This window comes from Cetorhinus maximus, chromosome 12 (genome assembly GCF_964194155.1).
Source record: "Cetorhinus maximus chromosome 12, sCetMax3.hap1.1, whole genome shotgun sequence".
Classification (NCBI taxonomy): Eukaryota; Metazoa; Chordata; class Chondrichthyes; order Lamniformes; family Cetorhinidae; genus Cetorhinus; species Cetorhinus maximus.
This window is the reverse complement of record NC_135890.1, coordinates 19,117,098-19,140,832: the sequence shown is the minus strand read 5'-3', so window position 1 is coordinate 19,140,832 and position 23,735 is coordinate 19,117,098. Positions and strand designations below refer to the sequence as shown.

The 23,735-nt window shown below is 41.6% G+C and overlaps 1 protein-coding gene across 1 annotated transcript in view; it reads right to left on the bottom strand.

Annotated features, from left to right (window-relative positions):
• snd1 (staphylococcal nuclease and tudor domain containing 1) overlaps positions 1–23,735 on the bottom strand; it is a 913,627-nt gene that overhangs the window by 710,897 nt on the left and 178,995 nt on the right. The window contains exon 12 of the mRNA XM_078553113.1: positions 7,368–7,468. Within this exon, the coding sequence (XP_078409239.1) occupies positions 7,368–7,468 (101 nt within the window). The remainder of the gene's footprint in view (positions 1–7,367; positions 7,469–23,735) is intronic.

Sequence of the window (23,735 nt, the reverse complement as noted above, 5' to 3'; positions counted from 1 at the left end):
TGCCCTCTCTCTCCCTTACCTGCAAGAGCAGCTTGCAGCTCTTTCACTGCTGGAAGGCCTTCTATTGGTCTTGCAGCTTGGAGAGCCCACCCACCATCCTCAATTGGACATTGAGTGCGCCTTCTGGTCACTAATTGGCCAGTCCTGCAAAAATCGCTATCTGGTCACCCTAAACAATACAGTGCAGGGGCAGGGCCCGCATTTGATCTCTATATCGGGGTCCTGACCCCTAACAGAAAATCCTGCCCATGCTTACAAAATCTTGTTTTACCTCTTTGCATTTACACTGTTTGCATACTTGATATTCCTAGTTATACTGACTGCTTCCTGTTATCCAGATTATCTAATAAGTTATCGCATAACTAGGGAAGTAGAGGGGTTTTTAAACTAAATAGTGTGGGCAAGGAATCAAATGTGGTATATCACATGTGGTATATCAAATAGTGGAGACAAGATAAGAGAGGAGGATAGCAATATGGGGAATGAGGGTCGGAGAATGGCACAAAGGGACAGAGAGAAAAAAACCTAAGCATGCACCAAGAATCAAGACTAGATGTAACAAAGGTAACAAAAAGACAAAGTTAAAGGCTCTGCGTCTGAATGCATGTAGCATTCATAAAAAGTAAATGCATTGATAGTGCACACTGAAGTGAATAAATATAATCTGACAGCCATTACAGAGATGTGGTTGCAGGATGACAAGGATTTGGTCCTGAATGTTATGGGGTATATGCCCTTTAAGAAGATTAGGAAGCTACATAAAGGTATAGGGGCGGTACTGTTAACCAAGGATGGTATTTGTGTAATAGTTAGAGATTACCCTGGTTCAGGAGATCACAACATAGAATCAGTTTGGGTGGAGGTGAGGAATAGTAAGGGTAAGAAGTCATGTGTGGGAGTATTCTACAGGCTCCCGAATAGTAATCACAATAGGACAAAGTATACAGGAAAAAATATTGGGTGCTTGTGATAAAGGAAGAGCAATAATCATGGGTGACTTTAATTTACATATAAACTGGAAAAATTAGATTGGCAGTTGAAGCCTGGATGAGGAGTTCATAGAATGCTTTCGAGATGATAGTTTCTTAAAGCAGCACGCCCTGGAGCCAGAGAGCAGGTTATATTAGACTTGGTATTGTGTAATGTGATAGGATTAATTAATGACCTCAGGGTAAAGCAACCCCCAGGTAGCAGTGACCACAATATGATTGAATTTTACATCCAGCATGAAGGGGAGAAGAATGGGTCTAAGGCTACTATTTTAAACCTAAATAAAGGCAACTATGTGGGCTTGAAAGCTGAGCTAGCCGAAGTCAACTAGGATGCTAGGCTAGGGGATAGGTAGAGGAGCAGTGGCAGACATTTAAAGGGATTTTTCAGAATACTCAGAATAAGTATATTCCGATGATAAAGTTGGGGAGGACCCACCATCTGTGGTTAACTAAAGTAGTCAGGGAAAGCATCAAACTTAAGGACAAAGCACATAACTACACAAAGATGAGTGGCAGGTCAGATGATTAGTCAGAATATAAAGATCGGCAGAGAATGACTCCAGCATGATGCCACCACCAAACACATCTTCCCTTCACTACCCCCGGCAGCATTCCATAGGGATCGCTCCCTCCGTGACACCCTGGTCCACGCCTCCATCACCCCCTACACCTCAACCCCCTCCCACGGCACCTTCCCATGCAACCACAGAAGATGCAACACCTACTCCTTTACTTCCCCTCTCCTCACCGTCCAAGGGCCCAAACACTCATTTCAAGTGAAGCAGCACTTCACTTGCACTTCCCTCAATCTAGTCTACTGCATTCGTTGCTCCCAATGCGGTTTCCTCTACATTGGAGAGACCAAATGCAGACTGGGTGACCGCTTTGCAGAACACCTTCGGTCTGTCTGCAAGCATTACCCAGACCTCCCTGTCACTTGCCATTTCAACACTCCACCCTGCTCTCATGCCCACATGTCCGTCCTTGGCTTGCTGCATTGTTCCAGTGAAGCTCAACGCAAACTGGTGGAACAGCACCTTGTCTTCCGACTAGGCACTTTACAGCCTTCCGGACTGAATATTGAGTTCAACAATTTTAGATCATGAACTCTCTCCTTCATCCCCACCTCCTTTCCGATTTTCCCCCTCCTTTTTGTTTTTTCCAATAATTTATATAGATTTTTCTTTTCCTACCTATTTCCATTATTTTTAAATGTATTTCCATCCATTGTTTTATCTCTACCTTTTAGCCTTTTTCGATTCCTTCACCCCACCCCACCCCATCCCCACTAGGGCTATCTATACCTTGCTCGTCCTGCTTTCTACCCTTAATTAGCACATTCCTTTAGATAATATCACCACCTTCAACACCTCTTTGTCCTTTTGTCTGTGACATCTTTCGGTTATCTCCGCCTTTCACTGGCCCTCTATCCAGCTCTTCTTGTCCCACCCACCCCCCTTAAACCAGCTTATATTTCACCCTTTTTCTATGTTTCCTTAGTTCTGTTGAAGAGTCATGAGGACTCGAAACGTTAACTGTGCTCCTCTCCACAGATGCTGCCAGACCTGCTGAGTTTTTCCAGGTATTTTTGTTTTTGTTTTGTACTATATAAATACAAGTTGTTGGGGCCACTAAAGGTATTTGGGTTTCCAAAAGGCGTTTGATAAGGTACCGCACATGAGGCTACTTAATAAGATAAGAGCCCATGGTGTTGGGGGTAGTATATTAGCATAGATAGAGGATTGGCTAACTAATAGAAGACAGAGAGTTAGGATAAGGGGAGAATTTTCAGGATGGCAACCTGTAGCTAGTGGAGTGCCACAGGGATCAGTGCTGGGATCTTAATTATTTACAATATATATTAATGACTTAGATGAGGGGAGTGAGTGTGCTGCCACAAAGTTTGCAGGCGACACAAAAATAGGTGGGAGGCAAGTGGTGAGGGTGACACAAGGAGTCTACAGAGAGATATAGACAAGTTAAGTGAGTGGGCAAAAACTTGGCGGATGGAATATGTTGTGGGAAAATGTGAGGTTTTGCACTTTGACAGGAAGAATAGAGGAGCTGAATATTATTTAAATGGAGAAAGACTGCAGAAGGCTGCAACACAGAGGGATTTAGGAATCCTTGTGCATGAATCCCAAAAAGCTAACATACAAGTTCAACAGGTAATAGGGAAGGCAAATGGAATGTTGGCCTTTATTTCAAAGGGAATGGAGTATAAAAATAGCGAAGTCTTGCTAAAACCATACAAGTTAGACCACATCTAGAATACTGTGAACAATTTTGATCCCCTTATCTAAGGAACGATATACTGGCATTGGAGGCAGTCCAGAGGAGGTTCACTAGGTTGATCCTGGGTATAGAGGAATTTTCCTATGAGGAGAGGTTGAGTAGGTTGGAGTTTAGAAGAAAGAGATGCAACCTTATTGAAACATAAGATTCTTAGGGGGCTTGACAGGGTAGATGCTGAGAGGTTGTTTCCCCTTGTGGGAGGGTCAAGGCCAGAGGGCATAACCTCAGGGCAACGGGGCGCCCATTTAAAACAGATGAGGAGGAATTTCTTCTCTCAGAGAGTAGTCAATCTGTGGAATTCTTTACTGCAGGGGGCTGTAGAGGCTGGGTCGTTAAGTATATTCAAGGCTGAGATAAACAGATTTTTAATCAGTAAAGGAATCAAGAGTTATGGGTAAAAGGCAGGAAAGTAGAGTTGAGGATTATCAGATCAGCCGTGATCTCATTGAATGTCAGAGGAGACTTGATGGGCCGAATGGCCTACGTCTGCTCCTACATCTCTATTATGAATTATGCCACCACCAGTTTCAGATCAAATATTCCATTTCTTCACAACCCTCTGCAAAAATATTTCACACAACCTCTTCATTTAACCAGTTACCCACTTGTCGATCAGTGGAAACTTCTCAATTTTGAGTACAACTATCTCCTCTTATCCTTCACTGGTCTACTGAATAGAGGCCCAATTTTGCTGGTCTGGCTAGTTAAAGCAACAGTATTATCTTGCAAGTGAGAATTCTTTTATGGGTCCATTTTGACAGTTTTTTTAACTATAAATGTATTCACAAAGCTGTTCAGCAAATCCAAAAGTCCTATCAAAAGGATCTTCTTCCCTTATTCTGTCTAAAATTGAAAGAAAACACATCCACAAACTAAACAAAGCAAAAATACTGTGGATGCTGGAAATCAAACAAGGTTAGAAAATGCCAGAAATGCTCAGCAGGCCAGGCAGCATTGGTGGAGAACAAAACAGTTAACATTTCAGATCTGTGATCTTTCACCAGAACTGAGAAAAGTTATAAAAGTGATAAGTTTTGTCAAGAGAAAGGGGGGAGAGTGGGAAGAAGAAGAGCAATGGTCCATGACAGGGTGGAAGGCAGGACAGATTAAATGACAAAATGTTTCATAGTATAAAGCCAAAGGCAGTGGCAATGGGACAAGTAAAGAAATTGAAGATGCATCTAGAATGAGGGGTGAATGGCAGGATAGCAGCCATTCGAATGCAAAGGGATTAAGAAAGAAGCAAGAGAAAAACCAAACTGGCCAAAAAAAAATGAAGGCAGAGGTCATGATCTAAAATTGTTGAACTCAACATTGAGTCCAGAAGACTGCGAAGTGCCCAATCCAGGATGAGGTGCTGCTCAAGCTTACATTGAGCTTTGTTGGAACATTGCAGCAGGCCAAGGACAAAAAGGTCAAAGTGCAGCAAGGTGGAGAATTAAAATGAAAGGCAACAGGGAGCTTGGGGTCATGCTTGAGTACTGAACGGAGGTGTTCCGAAAAGCGGTCACCCAGTATGCATTTGGTTTCCTAATATAGAGGAGACTGCATCGTGAGCAGCAAATACAATACATGAAATTGAAAGAAATACATGTGATTCGCTGTTCCACTTAGGAGTGTTCAAGGCCTTGGCCAGTGAGAAGGGGGCAGTTAAAAAGGCGGGTGCTGCATCTCCTGTGCTTGCATGGAAAGATGCTGCAGAAAAGGGTTATTGGGAATTACTGAGGAGTGGTCCATGATGTCACGGAGAGAAATGTTCCTTCGGAATACTGAAATGGGAGAGGAGGGGGAAGATGTGTTTGGTGGTGGCATCACGCTTAAGGTGGCAGAAATGGTGATGATCCGCTGAATGCAGAAGCTAGTGGGGTGCACGGTGAGGACAAGGGGAACCCCGTTGTGCTTCTGGAAGGGAGGGGTAAGGGTGAGAGAAGTGGTGCATGAAATTGGATGGCCACAATCAAAGGCCTTGTCAATCACAGTTGTGGGGGTGGCGGGAGGGGACTGAGAAAAGAGTCCTCAGTTGAAAAAACTGGAAGACGTTTCTGACATATTCTGGAAGGTTGCATCATCCAAACAGATGCGACAGGGATGGAGAAACTGGGAGAAAGGAACAGACTCCTTACAGGAAGCTGAGTTTGAGGGAGTGTAGTCAGGGTAACTGTGGGGAGTCCACTGACTTATAGTGAATATTGGTTGATTTTCCCCAGTAATGGAAACAAAAGTCGGGGGGAAGGGAAGAATCAGAGATAGACCATAGGAAAGTGAAAGAGGATTGGAAATTGGAAGCAAAGTCAATTAAATTTTCCAGTTCAGGGGAAGAGCAGAATGCGGCATCGATATGTCCCGGAAGAGGGGTGAGGGAGGAAGCCTGACTAGGACTGGAACAAGGAATGTTGTACATATCCCACAAAACGGCAGGCATAGCTAGGACCCATGCAGGTACCCATAACAACACCTTTTATTTGGAGAAACTGAGTGCAGTTGAAGGAGAAGTTGTTCAATGTGAGAACACTTTTAGCAATACAGAGGAGTACTTCCATAATAAAAAAATACTCAACTGATATTTTCTCCACCAATCAACATATTTTCTGATGAGAAAATTAATTAAGCAAAACATTTTCCTATTTACCACTTCAGCACTGTGGTTCATGAAGAAATCTCTATGTATCCCAGAACAGCTCCATTTATTTGTAAAGGTAGTTCTAACGTGCCTGCAGGATGATCTGAGCCAGAAAAAGCTTACACTGGCTTGGTATGGTGCTGTACCCAGATAGCAATGAACTTTCTCTTCTCTACTCAGTTGCCTTTAAACTGTCTTCCAAGCATGTCTAAAGCATTGATTCCTACAGAAAAGAGGGGAATTGCACTGAGCCAAAAACACATTGAATTTCTCATTGATTCTTTTAATCTAAAATTCAGAGAGACGTGAATTTGCAGAAATGAGCAAACTATCTGATTATGGGCATAGAAAGAGTTTAAGGTTCACAAGCTCCAAGAGCAGGTAAGTATTAGGAGATACATTTTTCCCTTTCTTTCTATTCTCTTGTTGTTTCCCCCTTTCTCAAAGTAGTGAAGCAGACTTCAAACAAAAGCTGTCTCTCCAGGATTTGAGCAATGCAGTTGAGCAGTGAACCCCTTCCCCGCGGGTCATGAAGGCCTAAGGGAATCTAAAAGAGGGCCCTAGGCCCATCAGTTCAAGTTGTACAAACCTCCCCCTTGTGAGGCAAAGCAATGTCATTTAAGTCCAGCAGATTTTTTCTGCACAGTAATACAAAGTGTCATCTCAAAATGCTTAATGGTGCAGCACTGATGCTGGTGAAAGTGTACACAGCAGAGGAGTGCAAATGCATTGGGAGGTCACAACATGGAGAGGGATATATGTGATGTATTTATTTCATTTATTGAATTTACTTAAAGAACATATGATGTCTATTCACTTTAAGATTGGGCAAGAGTTCTTAGCTAAAAGCTGGCAGTCACTGGTGCAGACAGATGACACACAGTTCTTCCCCAGCCAGCTCCAGCTGCCAATGGGTCAGTATCAGCAGTTCTGGTTGGATTCCCAAATCATAGGAGGAAGAAATTCAGTATCCATATTTACAAGAGTACTATTGTACATCTGTGGACACATTATTGACCACAGATGCTATACAACATCATGTTTTCTGGGGAATCAAAAGAATTATTGGAACAAATTTTTGTAATCTTTACTGCATCGTTGGAATGAGCATTGCAACATCAGTCCCCAGAGACATCACTCAAAAAATAATCTAATGAGTAAGGGAGAATCAATCATTCATAGTATAACATTTTCAGGAACTGACATTTTGGAAGCTGTACACATTTAAATCTCAAAAGACCCTCTTTTGCAATTGTCCAGACTACATGGTGTTAAAACAAATTAAAGAAGCAGAAACATTATTACTGCACTAGTTAGCTAAATGCCAGAATGCCGGTTGATGAGCCAATTCTACACCCTCATCTTCCCATAGTTAAGTCTCCTGTGATCCAATTATATTGTGTCAATAAAAAGCACAAACACCTTCTCCAAGAGATCTGCCCCAGCTGTGATCTACTCACATTCCGCCAATAGTAACGGTGGAACAGGTGCGTTCAGGGAATGCCGGGGTCACGTTCGTGGATGGGGTGGCTTGTCTGATGTAGTCCACTGTTACATTAACCTATTGAACAAGAGAGAAGACTCGGATCAGCTTCAGGCATAACAAATTAATCTAATTCCTGTCAGCCAGCATGGGGCCAAATTCGGAGAATGCTTATAGCCAGTAAGAATGAAATGGAAAATTGCAGATGCTGGAGGTCTGAATAGAAAATGTTTGATTTCCATCGGCCAGTCAATATCTGATAACAATGGACTGATGTCTCTGAATCAGGACATTTCACCCAAACAATTATTTTGAGAGCAATCAACCACTACAAACCATATAAAATATTGATAGATAACAAGTAAACAATATTAATTTGGCAAAGAATGCCAGCTATTAAAAATTTGCTAGGGTAGTGAAAGAGAAACTATTTTCACTTTGGGTCATAACCTTAGAATTAGAGCTAGGTCACATCAGATCAATCTCCTGCTCATGACCAAATAATGTCAGGATCCACTTTTACTTCTTGTTCAAAACATTCAGCCTTTTAATACCAGATCACCACCATGGATACCCTCAAGTTGATGCAGGCTCTCTACCTCACCCCTCCCCCCACCTAGCAGGCTGTTGCAGTAACATCTAATAGAAAGAACATTCCTACACACTTCACAGCATATACACTATAAACCGCACTAGGTGTGATCGAGGACTGCAGCCAGTACATATATAAAAAGGGAACTACACTGAGCAAAAAGTACCAACCTTACACGTTCTTTCTACTTGAAGAACAAAGTTCCTTCATTGAACAATAACCTACAGATTTCTAATATGAAGTTGTGCTAGCTTGGTTTGAGAATGATGACTAGCATTCATAGTGCCTTTCACAACTTTTGGACATCCCTAAGTCACTTAGCAGACAAAAAAGTCCTTAAGTATAGTCACAGTTACACTGTAATGCAACCAATTTGCACAGGGCAAGGTCCTACAAACAACAGATAATGACTTTTTTAAAAAATTTATGGATTTAAAAACAGTGTTGATTGAGGGATATATATTGGCCAAGGCACCAGGCAGAAACTCTCCTGCTCTTCTTTGAAATAGTGCCACTGGATCTTTTATGTCCACAGGAAACACAAAGGATTGTGTTAATAAAGTGACAATATTAAAACAGATTTGTTTCAAAAAGTAATAAAAAAGGACTGTTAATAAAAGGCAGGAAGAATATGAAGCTTTTTGGTAGAAGCAAAAATCTAGTTCCTATTTGTACATGGCATATCCACAGCCACAATCACTATGAACTATAAATCAATGGTGTGCTTGATAAGAAAATAGACGATGGCCATTCAACCAAGAACTTACTGTGAGTCAGGTTGACATACCACATCTGTCACAGAATTAAACAGCAAGTATACTTCTGGATGTTTGAAGGAGGCGCAGCTGAAGGAATCAAATGGTCTCCTTTTTAGGGAGTGATTATGGGTTTGACAGGGGACAGGTGAGTCTTTGACTTGCGTTATTGTTTAAACATGGAAGTAATTGTATTAAACAACTGATAATGATATGTTTTTCAGCTTGTGTTAGTACTTTGTGTATGCATACCCGCATCTGCGCCATTAAAAAATAAGGCTTGCAGCGTGCACGCAGAAATGGCTCCAGCATATTGCGGATCAGAACCCGTGGCTCTCAGCCAGAAGTTTTAAAGATCCTTGTAAAAATTGGTGAACTGTGCCCTGATTTTCCATTAAACAAATAACTGCTTTAATCTCAAGACTAATTTTAGTGAGAGAATCCATTTCAAATTAAAGTTCCACATAGCATCACCTCCAATGCGTTATCTTTTTAAAATTGTCTCCAAAAAAAGCAACAGAGTGGTTATTGCGAATCAAGGATAAGTAAAGCATCATGCTTCATGTTCAGCCTTGAAGAGAGCATAAAGACAGCTGCTATAAGCTGCTGAACAATTAAGTTATTCTAAAAGAAAACAAATCCTCAAATTTGGAAAGGCAAAAGGTAAGTATATTTTGTATAATATTCAAGGGCAAGGTCATCATTAGGCTCTCTTTTGCAAAGTTGCTTTCTATCACTACTGAAACAACACACTGTACACACAAGATAGAAAAGGACACATATTCTACATAATTGGAATGTAGCCAAGTCAGATTCACACCTCGTTTAACTGCAGTGGTCAAGTAAAATGGTACTCATGCTCATCAGTGAGACAAAAATATAACTCAAAACAGTCCAGTCAAAACAAAAGGATAGGTCCACTATACTATTAGAGGCCCTTATCTAAACCATTTGTTGAATAAATTTATGGCCGTTAATGCTTCTTAATTTAGAAAAAATGCCTGCACCACATATTCGTATTGGATATCAGACAATGCACGAATGGGTCATTGTTCCACTACCAAGGTATAAACAGAATTATATTTGGCACTTTGTCATTGTGACTTCACCACGACACTGCTCAATGAAGTATAAAAATGGCAATCACCATTTAATGGCCGATTGACTGTTACCCTTTACAGAGCCAATTTCAACAACAACCACCCACGAATTGAAAGTTACAGCACTTCACAAAATGACACTTCAGGATCCCAAAACTTTGTGAACAACACTGGTAATTTTTAAAGTAATATGGGCAACTCAATTTACTCCTGTATATTCCAGATTCCTGAAGCACCAATTAACAAAAGATGTTCCAAATAAATGTGCTCTATAACCTAAGCTTCAAGACTGCTGGCCAATCTAAGATTATTTTAGGAATGATCAATCTCTGAATCAAAACGCAGTCTACATGGGACAATGTACTGGAAACGTACTGCAGTGACACAAGTGATGTGATGTAGAATTGCACCTACCATTCTTCAGCACTGTCACCCCTGTGGTATTTGATCCCCTGAGGGGAATGATCGATGCTGGGTTGACTCCCAGGCTCCAAATTAAATCTAGTGTGTGGGAAGCCACAGTCTTTAGAATGTCTTGTAACCAGCACAAATCCCAACTCAGCAACTTAAGACTAAATACATAAAAATGAATTAATGACTAAAGGAAAGCAATGTGTCAATGGCACACTTAAGCTGAGCCCAATTAATAGTGGCGCCACCTAAAGTTCAATCTTTAAAAGGATTTGAAGAACTTCAAAGTGAAGGAAGGCAGCACTGACTGAAATTAAGTCAGTCATTTTCCTTTTTTGATACAATGCCCTTATTCTAAAGAATATCATCTACAACACAGTTAGAGGATTTCCCACCCATTTTTCAATTGAATCAAATCACTAAACAGCATTAATTTTTTCCACATTATCAGTTGTACATATGGGCTGCCAACCACTGAAATTAGGGCAAGAATGCCCCAAATTCATTTTGCATACAATTCCCATCACTTGCTTCATGACCTTGGTTAGCACAGGCAACTTGCTTACAATCGAGCAAAAATGGCACTGACCATTTGTCATTGTGTCATATTAAGCACATTCACAATTTTGGTCAGTTTGTGCATCTGTTAAAGTGTGATTAAGTCCTAAACCTCCATGGCTGCTGAAGGGTCATGAGGACTTGAAACGTCAACTCTTTTCTTCTCCGCCGATGCTGCCAGACCTGCTGAGTTTTTCCAGGTAATTCTGTTTTTGTTTTGGATTTCCAGCATCCGCAGTAATTTTTTGTTTTTATTCCAAATTAAGTCCCCTATCAGTGAAAATCTGGAACATTTAGTTTTATGACTACATAAGAGTGGCATGCACCTTGCAAGCTTAACCTCTTCCATGACTTTGAGGGCAGCAGATGTTACTTTCTCCTGTTATGACAATGCAGTTGGTAAAGCGGAGTTATTTAAAAATCCCAGGGGGAAACTTTAAACACCTGCCATAACCTATGATTTTAAGTGTTATGCTTGAGATGCGACTCTAAATTCAGGAATCAGGCCACCAGTTCTCGAAAGTTTTACATTAAACTAAATGAAACATTTTATTAATTTACACAGGTTAAAATATATATACACATGGCTACAAATTACTATCAGAACTTTTAACAAATTCCCAAACTAATCTCCATTAAGGCAACAGCAACCAATAGACTTAACCAGACATCAGGCAAAGCATTTTCACCTTACGAATTCAAAATGAGATTCTTTTCACTTTGGTTCCTGTGGAGTCAGTTGGAGGCTTGCAGCTGCCTTTTGATCTTACATTGCCTCTACTCTGCACACCCGAAAACTGCTAAAGTTATACCTACCACTGATTGAATGTTAATTCTCATTGTATTAACAATCTCTGAACTAAACCTCTCTAACAATAAAAGCCCTTTCATAGTACCAATTTTATTAGTAATATAAACATATTGCCTAGTATCTGCTAGGTAGGTATAATTTTTCACTCCACTTCTTGAATGCTCTATTCAAAAAATGCAAATGCACTTTACCTCTCTGCTTACATCTCAAAACTAGTACATATCAAAGCACCCAGGCTGGCTGGCTTTAATCCAATTAAGACACACCTGCAGACTAAACCTCTATTTTAAAAGAAAAATATTTTCCAATAATATTATATACATTAATAGCTTCATGACATGGACCTCACATAACCTACTTGAGCGCCAGTGGCAAAAGCTGCACCAAAGCCGGAAATGGGAGGCAGGTAAAGGCTGGAAGGTGGCCGGGGGTGGGGGGATAGAACAAAGATGGAGCACAGTCCAGACAGGGGAGGCAGGTTTACTGGGGAAGAGGGGTGTCTTATAGGGCAGGGTCGGTGGTATCGACAGCAGGGTCCGGGGGTTGTGAACTCTGGGGGGCTGGTGATAGGAGGGAATCGTAGTCAGAATGGGGAGTAGGATGCTGTAGGGTGGCAGGACCAGCATGAGAGTCTGCTTTGTGACGGTCTTGCTGGGGGGGGAGGAATCATGGAAGGGGACTAGACAGGTGGCTTGGATAATGCGAGGGGGCAGAGTCAGGCTGGGCATGTGGACAGTAACAGATATCGGTTCTATGGGGATGGAAGACATGTGGAGGTGGATCATGATAGGGTCCAGGATAACAACGGGGAGGTTCAAGGGTGACAAAGGGGAGAGGAATGGTGATATTGAGTGGATCAAGGGTGATGAAGTGTAGAAGGTGGTGGAGCTAGTTTGAAAGATGATGCTACCATTTTTCCAATCTGACCTCTACCACACAGTCAGTAAATGAGATTTCTTGAAGTGGAGGAAGGGTCTTTTCGGGTAGGTGGAGTTCAAGGTCAGCACAAGTGGCCGACTAAAGGGACACCCTAATAATTATGAGGCAACTGGATGTCAAAGATGCTCAGTTGTATTCTCCTTTGTGAAGCCTGCAATGCAACAGGTTTGTTCTAGACTCATGGGTCAGCAAGGTCTGGAGCTGCCGTTTATTTTGCATCACTTGTCACTGGCTGCAGTCAGAGGCAGGGATAATGGGTGGGCGGGAGTGAGATGGGTGCCTCCAAGGGGCACAGCTGCTGAACAGCTAACTCGCAACTCTAAACCTCCGTCCTCCCAGGTGAATGGTCTTGGCTGACAAGGGCTCATGCAGTTAGTCTTTCTATGCTGCCAAGGCTTTGGTCTCTCTATAGCGTCTCGAAAGCAGTGGGGACAAGTGGAATAGTGTTAGAGGGAGGCTTCTTGCACATTGCTCTTTGATTAGGGTGATGAAAACCATATCTCCATACACATTCATGTATGAAAGGGAAGCACACCATCTCTGATCCTTCAGGGTGTCAATTACCTGGATGGGGTGGAGTGGGGATGCCATGTCTAGATGGGGGCCAGGCGAGGGGCTTAGCACTGGCCTGCTGGCTTGGATGTCGTGTAAAGGACATGCTCACTAAATGAGTCACTTCAATTCATTCATGCATCCAACTGAGGCGTTGATGATGCAGGCTGCAGGCAACCCTGCCTTGGTAATGGCTCTCATCCAGATGAAGAGAAGGAGGGCCCATCACCTGTTGGCACAGGGCCAAGGGGAGCAAGGGCCTGAGCAGCAAAAGGCATCGGGGCCTGTAGGAGGTCGAGATGTTGGAGATCATGAACCACTGCAATGGTGAGCATTGGCCCGACCATGGATGTATCGCTGGCGGTGCTCTTATCCAGAGATGAGTGAAAGGCAATGCCCAAGGCTCCAGGTTTTTGGGACGTGGTTATTCACATCTGCCAGCTCCTCCATACAAGCTGCGGCCGCAAGGAATCTGGAGGAGTAATGCAAAGCTCCAGGCCTGTATTGAGCAAATGTCTGTCTGAGTGCCATTTAAATATGGCATCGGGACTTTGAACCCCATGAGTGACGGCAAGTGACTTCCTGCCCACCTTGCCATGAGATTCGCTAAGCCTGGAGGCATAATTAATGAGCTGACCAGCAGAAGATCATGCATGTTCAGCCGTCCCGTTGCCCAGCAGGGATCATGCCAACTTTCCTGCCTGCCACCTACTGACACAGTATAGTAACCTGGGACTACCTTGGCCATGTTACAGCCATAAATTATGGCAGGCAAATCAGCTTCACAAAAACATTTTTAAAAGCTATTTTTCCAATCTTTTACTCTTATAGCAAACACAAGACTATTAAGAGATAAATAGAAAAATCCACTTTGAAATCTGTGATCTTACATCTTTGCAGGCTGGTATGCAGGGAAACTATTATGGTAGATCAAGGAGAAGGAAAGGATATAAAATCAAATTTAATTTTTTTTGAGAAATATAAATGGCGAGGAAGCATAGTTATGTGGAAAGCTATCAAAAAAGTTCACAAGGTACAAGCCCCAACAGTCTACTCGCGATCATCAGTAAAGTAATGGAAGGAGTCATCAACAGTGCCATCAAGCGGCACTTGCTTAGCAATAACCTGCTCACTGACGCTCAGTTTGGGTTCCACCAGGGCCACTCAGCCCCTGGCCTCATTACAGCCTTGATCAAACATGGACAAAGAGCTGAACACCCGAGGTGAGGTGAGAGTGACTGGCCTTGACATCAAGGCCACATTTGACAGAGTGTGGCATCAAGCAGCCCTAGCAAAACTGGAGTCAATGGGAATGAGGAGGAAAACTCTCCGCTGGTTGGAGTCATACCTAGCACAAAGGAAGATGGTTGTGGTTGTTGGAGGTCAGTCATCTCAGCTCCAGGACATCGCCGCAGGTGGTCCTCAGGGTAGTGTCCTCAGCCCAATCATCTTCAGCTGCTTCATCAATGACCTTCCTTCCATCATAAAGTCAGAAGTGGGGATGTTCGCTGATGATTGCGCGATGTTGAGTACCATTCACAACTCCTCAGATACTGAAGCACTCCATGTCCAAATGCAGCAAGATCTGGACAATATCCAGGCTTGGGCTGACGAGTGGCAAGTAACAGTTGTGCCACACAAGTGTCAGGCAATGACCATCTCCAACAAGAGAGAATCCAACCATCGTCCCTTGACGTTCAATGGCATTACCATCACTGAATCCCCCACTATCAGCATCCTGGGGGTTACCATTGACCAGAAACTGAACTGGACGAGCCATATAAATACTGTGGCTACAACAGCAAGTCAGAAGCTCGGAATCCTGCGATGAGTAACCCACCTCCTGATTCCCCAAAGCCTGTCCGCCATCTACAAGGCACAAATCAGGAGTGTGATGGCATACTCGCCACTTACCTGGATGAGTGCAGCTCCCACAACACTCAAGAAGCTTGACACCATCCAGGACAAAGCAGTCCACTTGATTGGCACCCCATCTACAAACATTCACTCCCTCCACCACTGGTGCACAGTAGCAGCAGTGTGTACCATCTACAAGATGCACTGCAGGAATTCACCAAGGCTTCTTCGACAGCACCTTCCAAACCCATGACCACTACCACCTAGAAGGACAAGGGCAGCAGAGAGATGGGAACATCACCACTAGGAAGTTCCCCTCCAAGTCGCTCACCATCCTGACTTGGAAATATATCGCCGTTCCTTCGATGTGGCTGGGTCAAAAACCTGGAACTCCCTTCCTAACAACACTGTGGGTGTACCTACACCACATGGGCTGCAGCGGTTCAAGAAGGCAGCTCACCACCACCTTCTCAAGGGCAACTAGGGATGGGCAATAACTGCTGGCCCAGCCAGCAAAGCCCACATCCCATGAAAAATTGACTACATTAGATAAAGTAGCCAACTTGCAAAATTCAACTGCAAACACTTGATTCTGTTGCATACACAATTATTTTGCCTATACTGTTAACAACCAGAAATCTTTCCAATAAAACCATGGGCATGAACTGCCCTTCAGATGGTCTTCCTTTACCATTACTTGCATACAAGAGAACAATTGCAAAGGGATAGCTGCTGCAAAGAGCACCCACACCCATTTGTTCAATATTTCATATATGAGGATTATCCTGATTCATGTTATTAGATTTGAATGCCTTTGAGTAATGCCAACTTCTCCCAATGACAGAACAAAAATAGGAGATAAAATGAAATGTTTGTAAATAATGTATCTAATAGTGACTTCAATGCTTTAATCAAAGTTCAAGGGCACTGCCACCTATTCCAGAATCCCCAAACGTGTCTCAGAATTGGCAACTGATCTCCAGGGAGTTGTTGTTGGTGATCCCAAAGAAAACTTAAAACTAACCACAGCTCCAGTTATTAAAATAATGTTGCATGCAACGCCACTCATGTTATTTCCTTGACATTGACAGCTACCATTCACCAATACAACAGAGCATACTCAAAGCAACAGCAGCCAGCCCTGTGCACTTCTCTTATTATACCGAGAATTTTGCACTTCTATACAATGGGCAGAACACAGCACATGCACAACACAATCAACTCTAACCAAGGAAAGTTGGTGCATTCTTTCAGTTAGGGTCCTCATGTTTTTTGTCCAAAGCCATCCCCTCGTCCTCCTGTACTTATTACTCATTTCCTTCCTTTTTGCTATTGACACCTTTTTAAACAATATCACTTAAAAAGATGGCAAACATTTTTCTTCCTAACAATCCGTGTCACCCACTGGGGAGAAGCCTCTGGGACATCACTAAAGAATCAGGGAATCAAGATGACCCCAAGCTGGGAAGAAGTGACCTTCATGCAACTCAGCAGGATTCATGCATTTTTGCCAACAGTGTAGGATTCCAAACTGAGCAAACTTTCAGTTTGAGTGATATTATTTTTTGCTTAAAAATTGACCCTATTTAATTTATGTACCTCTTAAAAAGCTGTACTCCATATGTCTAAATGGGTTTGTAAGAAGTTTAATTCTTTTTGATCACAAATCTCACTATTAGCTTTTTTTAAAATCAATGAACTGTTATGTACACGGCTCCTCCATCTATGCAATGCCGATGAAGGAGGGGCAAATTAAGAACATAGGAACAGGAGTTGGTCATTCTCAAACCTGTTCCATCATTGTTAGATTATGGTTGATCTATACCTCAACTCCATTTATGTGGCTTTGTTCCACATCTCTTTCTATCCTGCCCAACAAATATCTGTCAATCCAAGTCTTGAAAATTTCAACTAACCCAGCATCATGTCTTTTGAGGGCAGGTTTCCAGACTTTTACTAGTGTGTGTGGAGCGTTTCCTGATTTTGCTCCTAAATGGCCTAATGCTATGGCCTGGATTAGATCACCCCTCAATCATCTAAACATGCTCCCTTTCCTCAATGTGCTAATTGAGAAATCCATTCATGGGTCCTCCTCTACTATCTACCGTAAGCCTACCTTAACTGGTCGATATACATGTTGGGATTCATATAGCTCTACATGGTATAAGGTTGGCTTTATCAGCAATCTTGTAATTGGCCCAAGCCATTTGCTCACCTTGCAAGCTTGATGCAGAAATAGAAAGCATCAAAGCCATCCTGCAGGCCAATGGCTATCCTGATCAGATCATTGTTCTGTGCGTATCACACAAACTTGCAAATGGGCCAAAGGCCACCATTTTCAAACATGAAAAGTGCCCATCTTAAATTACCCTGAAAAGGCAAAGTATCTCAAAATATTTGAGCGACAGACGAAGCAACATATTTTACGCTGCTACTGTGCAGTGGATACACATGTGGTATTTTCCACTAATGGACTGCTGCTGTCAGTTCAAAAAGATGTTCTGCCTACCACACAATTGAGCAGCATGTATGAATTTCAGTGCCAGTGCAATGCCAGGTATGTAGGTCGTACGTCCCAATGACTGGCTGATCAAATCAAAGAGCATGTTCCTTCGGTTGTTCGTAAAAGACAGAGTACAGGTCGTATTCAACCAAGCTGCGCTTGCGAAACCCAGATCAAAACATCTACTCTAATGAACTCTCTCCTTCATCCCCACCCACTTTCCAATAATTTATCATTTATTTATTTTTTTACAAATATATTTTTCTTTTCCCACCTATTTTTAGATTTATTTCGATCTATTGTTTCATCTCCACCTTTTAGCCCATTTCGATCCCTTCCCCCCCACCCCACCCCCAACTAGGGCCATCTGCCACTAGCTTGTCCTGCTTGCTACCCTTAATATCCCCATTAGCACATCCTTTAGCTAATATCACCACCATCAACATCCCTTTGTCCTTTTGTCTATGACATCTTTGGCAGTCTCTTCCTGGCCTCCACCTATCACTGGCCCCCTATTGAGCTCCCCCTGTCCCACCCCCTTCTACCAGCTTATATTTCATCTCATTTCTATATTTTTTAGTTCTGATGAAGGGTCATACGGACGCGAAACGTCAGCTGTATCCCTCTCCGCAGATTCTGTCAGACCTGCTGAGTTTTTCCAGGTATTTTTGTTTTTGTTCAAAAGATCTACTATTAGGTGTGATTCCACAATGGGGCAACACTTGCTGAACAATCCTGAATGTGTTAATAGTAACACTAACAAACAATTTAAGAATCAGTTGATCTCATAATTTGGCTCATTTACACTTGCTAAAAGCAACATACATTCATCTCAGGGGCCCTTCTCTGTAAGCAAAAGGGATATGTTCAAGCCTTGTGCCTTTCTTGAATTATCCAAGAGCTCTGTGAGCCTTTAGTTCCCTATTGCTTTCTCCATGGCAATATCTCAGCCAGTGTCGACTTGCCAACTAATCAGCCACCACTCCCACCACCCAACCCCCCACCCTTTTCTCCTGTAGTATAAATTGTTGAGATTGTTTGAAATTTGGCATTGTTTGAAATTTGGCATTCTTGTGCAAGAGTGCAAGACAAAAAACTTCGACAACCTGTCTCTCTTTTCAGCAATATTCAAGTTCTGTACCACCAAGCAACCGTTCATCTAAATTTCGGAATAAAAAACAGGTTTATGCAACCTGTCCTCATTAACTTAACCTTAAGCCCTGATGTCGTTTTCATTACTCTCTTGCATCTTCCAAGGCTAACATATCTGCCTTGAAGTTAGATACCCAAAATTGAATGGAATACTCCAGATTATCAAGATTCTGTCTGCACAACTGAAACATTACTTGCTCTCCTCTGTATTCCAACCCCTTGAGGTAAAGGCCAACACTCTATTAACCTTGCTGATTACTTCATGTAATTGTGCATTAGTCTATTAATAACTTGTGCACACAGACACCCAAAACACTTCACTCCTTCACAATTCCTAGTCTCTCCATAATAAGAAAATGTTAAGCTTTCTCGTTCTTGAATCCAAGGGAGTTAAAAAGAAAAATGACAACTCTTACCTGACCACAGGAGCGCCTGGAATGTGGAGAAAAACATAGCCATTATCACAACCACACAAAAGGTATTTCCTTAAAGTGATTTGTGAGCTAAGAATGTGTGTGTATGTTTGTAACCTGCTTTTAATTTACGAGTGGTTCAACTTAAAAATAACCCAGCAGACAAGCTTTAGTCCTAAACAAGGTAAAGGTTAGTTTATTACAAAGACTGCTGCTGTAAGTTACTTAGGTATAAGTGATAAAACTTATTAACTAAAACACATAGGTACAAAGATTGAAATGCAGAAAAAGGAAATAAAGATACTTAAAGATGAGATTTCTAATCAGTCTCAGATATATCATTGAGGGCCTATTGCTCGAGTTCCCTCTTTCAGAAGTGAAGGGGTTGAAACTTGAGATTTGATCTAACAGCTGCGATGGCTTCTGTAGTTGGGAGTTCTGCCTTTGCTGGTGGATTCAACTAGCAGAACAGGTCCTGGGAATTAGTGAAGGCTCCTGTTTTCACTTTCTTGGTACTAGAGGTGGTGGCCCTTGATAGCCTTATTTAGTTTGATAAGGTTTTGGGGCCAACACAGAAAGGTGCTAAATTGTCTGTCCGTACATCACTTCTCTGAACAAAGGTTTTTAAATATTTTTTTAACAAACATGCACTTTTCAAACACTTGTCCTTAAAAATCTATATCATAACTACATGTTCACAACACCATGTACGCCACATGGCCAATGGGATCTGTGTTTTGGACCTTTCACAATTTCAACTGTAAATCGGGATTTAACAAGGTGCGAAGACTTTATTAAATTGCTGGTATACTTATTAAGTTATAAGTGATATCTTTGTAATCTACTCCCATGGCATTAGCAAATGTCTGATATAGACAGCTGCCCATGATAAGCATGGATAGTGGAAGTGGTGGGTTATGAACACTTATTTTTTGAAGAGACAGAATGTGTTGAGCCAAATTTTCAAAATATGATTACCACAATGTATTTAATAAACCATTTCCTTGCTCAATAATTTGAGGCATTCTGGTTTCCACCTTAAATTGAGGAGGCAGATGTGCACTTTTCTGCACAACGGAACCAGTGCGTACAAATGAACACCATTCTGTCAAATTGTAGCTCAGTAAATGGCAGGATCCAACAGGGAACTAAATTAGAACTATGCTTTTTCTAGTCATGACTAATGACTTCCAATTAAAATTTTCCAACTTTTAAGTAGGTCAACTATTCAAATTGTCTAAAATAAGCAAGGGCAAAATGCTCATGATTATGGTCAAAATGTGATGATAAAATGAAAAAATCATGTTACAACAAAAGAACAAAATTCTTTAATTAAGAATATTCTTCATATTCTTTAAACAAAAATTTCAAAAAGACAGTTGCCAATGGTAATTGTATGACCAATTAGTAATTTACATCAAATGAGTGCACAAAACTGTTGGAAGAAGCAATCTCAAGGGGATCTTAAATAAGATACTCATGTCACCTTCATCTGCAACAAGGCAAACAGATTAATATGCAAATTCAGCACAGAATATTTAAGGTTTTTGTCAAAAGGAGGGAAAAAGAAAAGCATTTAACATGCTCAAAGGGAAACATCTTACTCTGCTGGACAAAGAAAATGCATCAGAATAGTCAACAAAGGTGGTAGAAAATTCGATTCAAGAAGATTTTGAAAGTTATTCTCTCTGGGTACTTTTACATTCAAGCATTATGGTAAAAGATTTAAAAATTGTCAGATACACAAACCTCTACAAAACAATTAAGATTCAAGAGCTTTCATGATGTACTGCACATAAAGCCAAGAGAAGGCTAGAAAGCACACTTTCCATTGAGTCAAAGATGTGACAAGGAACTAGGTCACAAAAGCAGATAAAATGAACACAATATACTAAGGTGTCCTGCATTGTGGCATGTTCAACAACAACTTGTATTTAATATTGCATCTTTAATGCAGAAAAACGGCCCAAGGCACTTAACAAGAAAACAAAAAAATGGACGCAGGGTCAAAGTGATCAAAACCTTGGTCAAAGAGGTGGGCTGTAAAGAGAGTCTTAAAGGAGAAAAGGGGGGCAGTAGGCAGAGGCTTTTAGGGAGACAACTGTGAAATAGAGTCTGCCAGAACAGTTAGTTGGTAAAGAAAAATAACATTTATACAACACCTTAAGGCATGACACCCTTAAGCGCTAGAGCCAATAATGAGTTTTTGACAGTTAGTCATTGTTCTAATGTAGAAAACATGGCACCCAATTCCACATATTACCCACAAATCGCGATGTGATAATGACCAGATAATCTATTTTTGTAATGTCAATTGAGGGATATTGACCAGGACACCATATACAACTCCCCTGCCTCTCTTTATATCACTACCTGCAAACTTCAGTCCAGGCAATTCCAGCCAAGTCTGCTTTTATGTTTCTAAGCTGTAAACTTTTGGATCCACATCACAACAGACTTAACAACTGGCATGACATATTGTTTTTAAATTTGGGACAACAGAGGCCCCTAACTTAGAGCATCTATGCAGAGTTGGTTTCAAAATTTTGGCTTATGTTAATTCCACATTGCTAGAGCTTCTCAGTGGCAAATCCCCAATATTGTAAAATTGTGCAGATATACTCACCAAAATCAACATAATACACTTTTGTAAGAGCCATCACAGGACAACATGACTATTAATTCCATAAAGTTTGAAGGGATTCAAGTTCAAAAGAACATCTTCTATAAGAATTGTGAAAGTGAATAACAAGAGCTGACGTACCCGTTTTATATTTATTTTCAGTATACTACAATATTGGACCTCTTTCGGTTTGCTCAGGCCATCAGATGGTTTTCAAATAGCTGTTATATTTTGGGGACACAACTTAATACTCGTTTTTTTTAAAAAAAGAGGCACTCTCAAGTCTTTTAACCCTATCGAGCTCAGGTGTGCACTGGAACCTTATGCTGTATGCCCAGGCTAACAATGTATTTCCACAGATACATGTGCATACAGAATGAACATCTGCAGATAGTTCACAACTGCTTATTATTATTCACGCAAATTTTCATTGCTCACCCTGTTGGCTTTCTCCACTCCAACATAGCTGCAACACAACTATAAGTGCAAGAACACAAAGGACAACTTTTGCTTAAAGAAGGAACCCAATGATCCAGCTAGTAAAATAGAACGAATAAAGCATGACGATCCCAGCTTTGAACCCTTAGTTCATCCTTTTATCTGATCTCAGAGTGGTAATTAAGGTCATTACAATTGGCTTAAGCCATCCTCATTTAGATATCCCATTCCTGGTTATTATCTAATGGATGCTTCTGGTAAGTTAGTGTAACTCATTTGAGTCAAAACAAATAAACTAAATTAACAAATCAAGGAACAAATTAAAAGGCAGCCCCTTAAAGGGAAACTGCAAAAACAAAAGACAAAGGAAACTTGCAAACATTAAACCAAAACGTGACTAAGAGAGTCAATAAAACACCCCAGTCCCCACCGAGTACAGAAGGCCTCAACGGTGCTTGCCGACACCGCGTGCTCCCATTCCAGGAACACCCGGCCGCAAACGTAGCCATGAAAGAGGGGCAGGCAGTCGGATGGGATCACCCCCTCAATCGCCCGCTGCCTGGACCTGTTAATGACTAACTTGGCCAGGCCCAGGAGCAGGTTCACGAGGAGATCCTCCTCCCTCCCCGCCCTCCTCCGCACCGGGTGCCCGTAGATCATGAGCGTGGGGCTGAAGTGCAAACAAAACAACAGTAAAAGGTTTTTCAAAAAGCTAAAAAGGGGGTACAGCCTACAACAACTTACATATGTGTGGTCCATGGACTCCACAAGGCCGCAAAAAAACGCAAGCATCTTGGGAATCTGTGAACCGACATATCCAACGGTTGTTTGGGACTGCTGTGTGCAACACCCTCCAATGTGGACGTAATTAGTTGTGAAGCTCCCCACAGGCAAAAAAATCTGCCAATATACCCCCATCTAGCCTCATAAATGTCAGATAGAAACCCTGTCTATGGAATGTACAATCCAGGAAACACTCCTCCTCCCTGATGCTCCAGTAACCCCAGCTGCCCTCAAGCACAGAAACCCTGGGCTTGAGCCCAAACACAGTTGGAGACACCTCATATACATACATGGTCACCAAAGACAAGTGAAGAGTCCTGAAGTTTCCACATGGCACAGGAATTGCAAGCAACAGGTCACAGATGCCTATCCATGATGTAAAAACAAACCTACCTATTCCCTCTAACAATCTAGCTAGTGCCCCATTTGAACTATTAATTTCAATTAGTGCCACTAGACCTGCTCTGAGCTTACAACCTTATTAATTCACTTACTACCATAGTAACTAAATTTGAATTCTTAATTTCCCAGCTCCTAATTTGAACAAAATACCCAAATTTCATAGAAAAGAAAAAAATACTCACCAACCAATCAATTACCCAAGCATTGTACAAAGACAGAACTAAATTATAGTCTAATACCCAATCCCAAGTATGTTCAGGATCTATCCTGGGAAAGTTTTAGATAACTGATTATGTCAACTTTGTTTCTCATTTGGAATAGAAATTACATAAAAGCCCAACAGATTGCCAGTGCAGTTAGTTTGGAAATAAAGGAAATAAAATTGATGATGACTCTCATATCCAGGCTTGAATATTATCATTCATAAAATAACATAAGCAACATGAAGTCACTCTT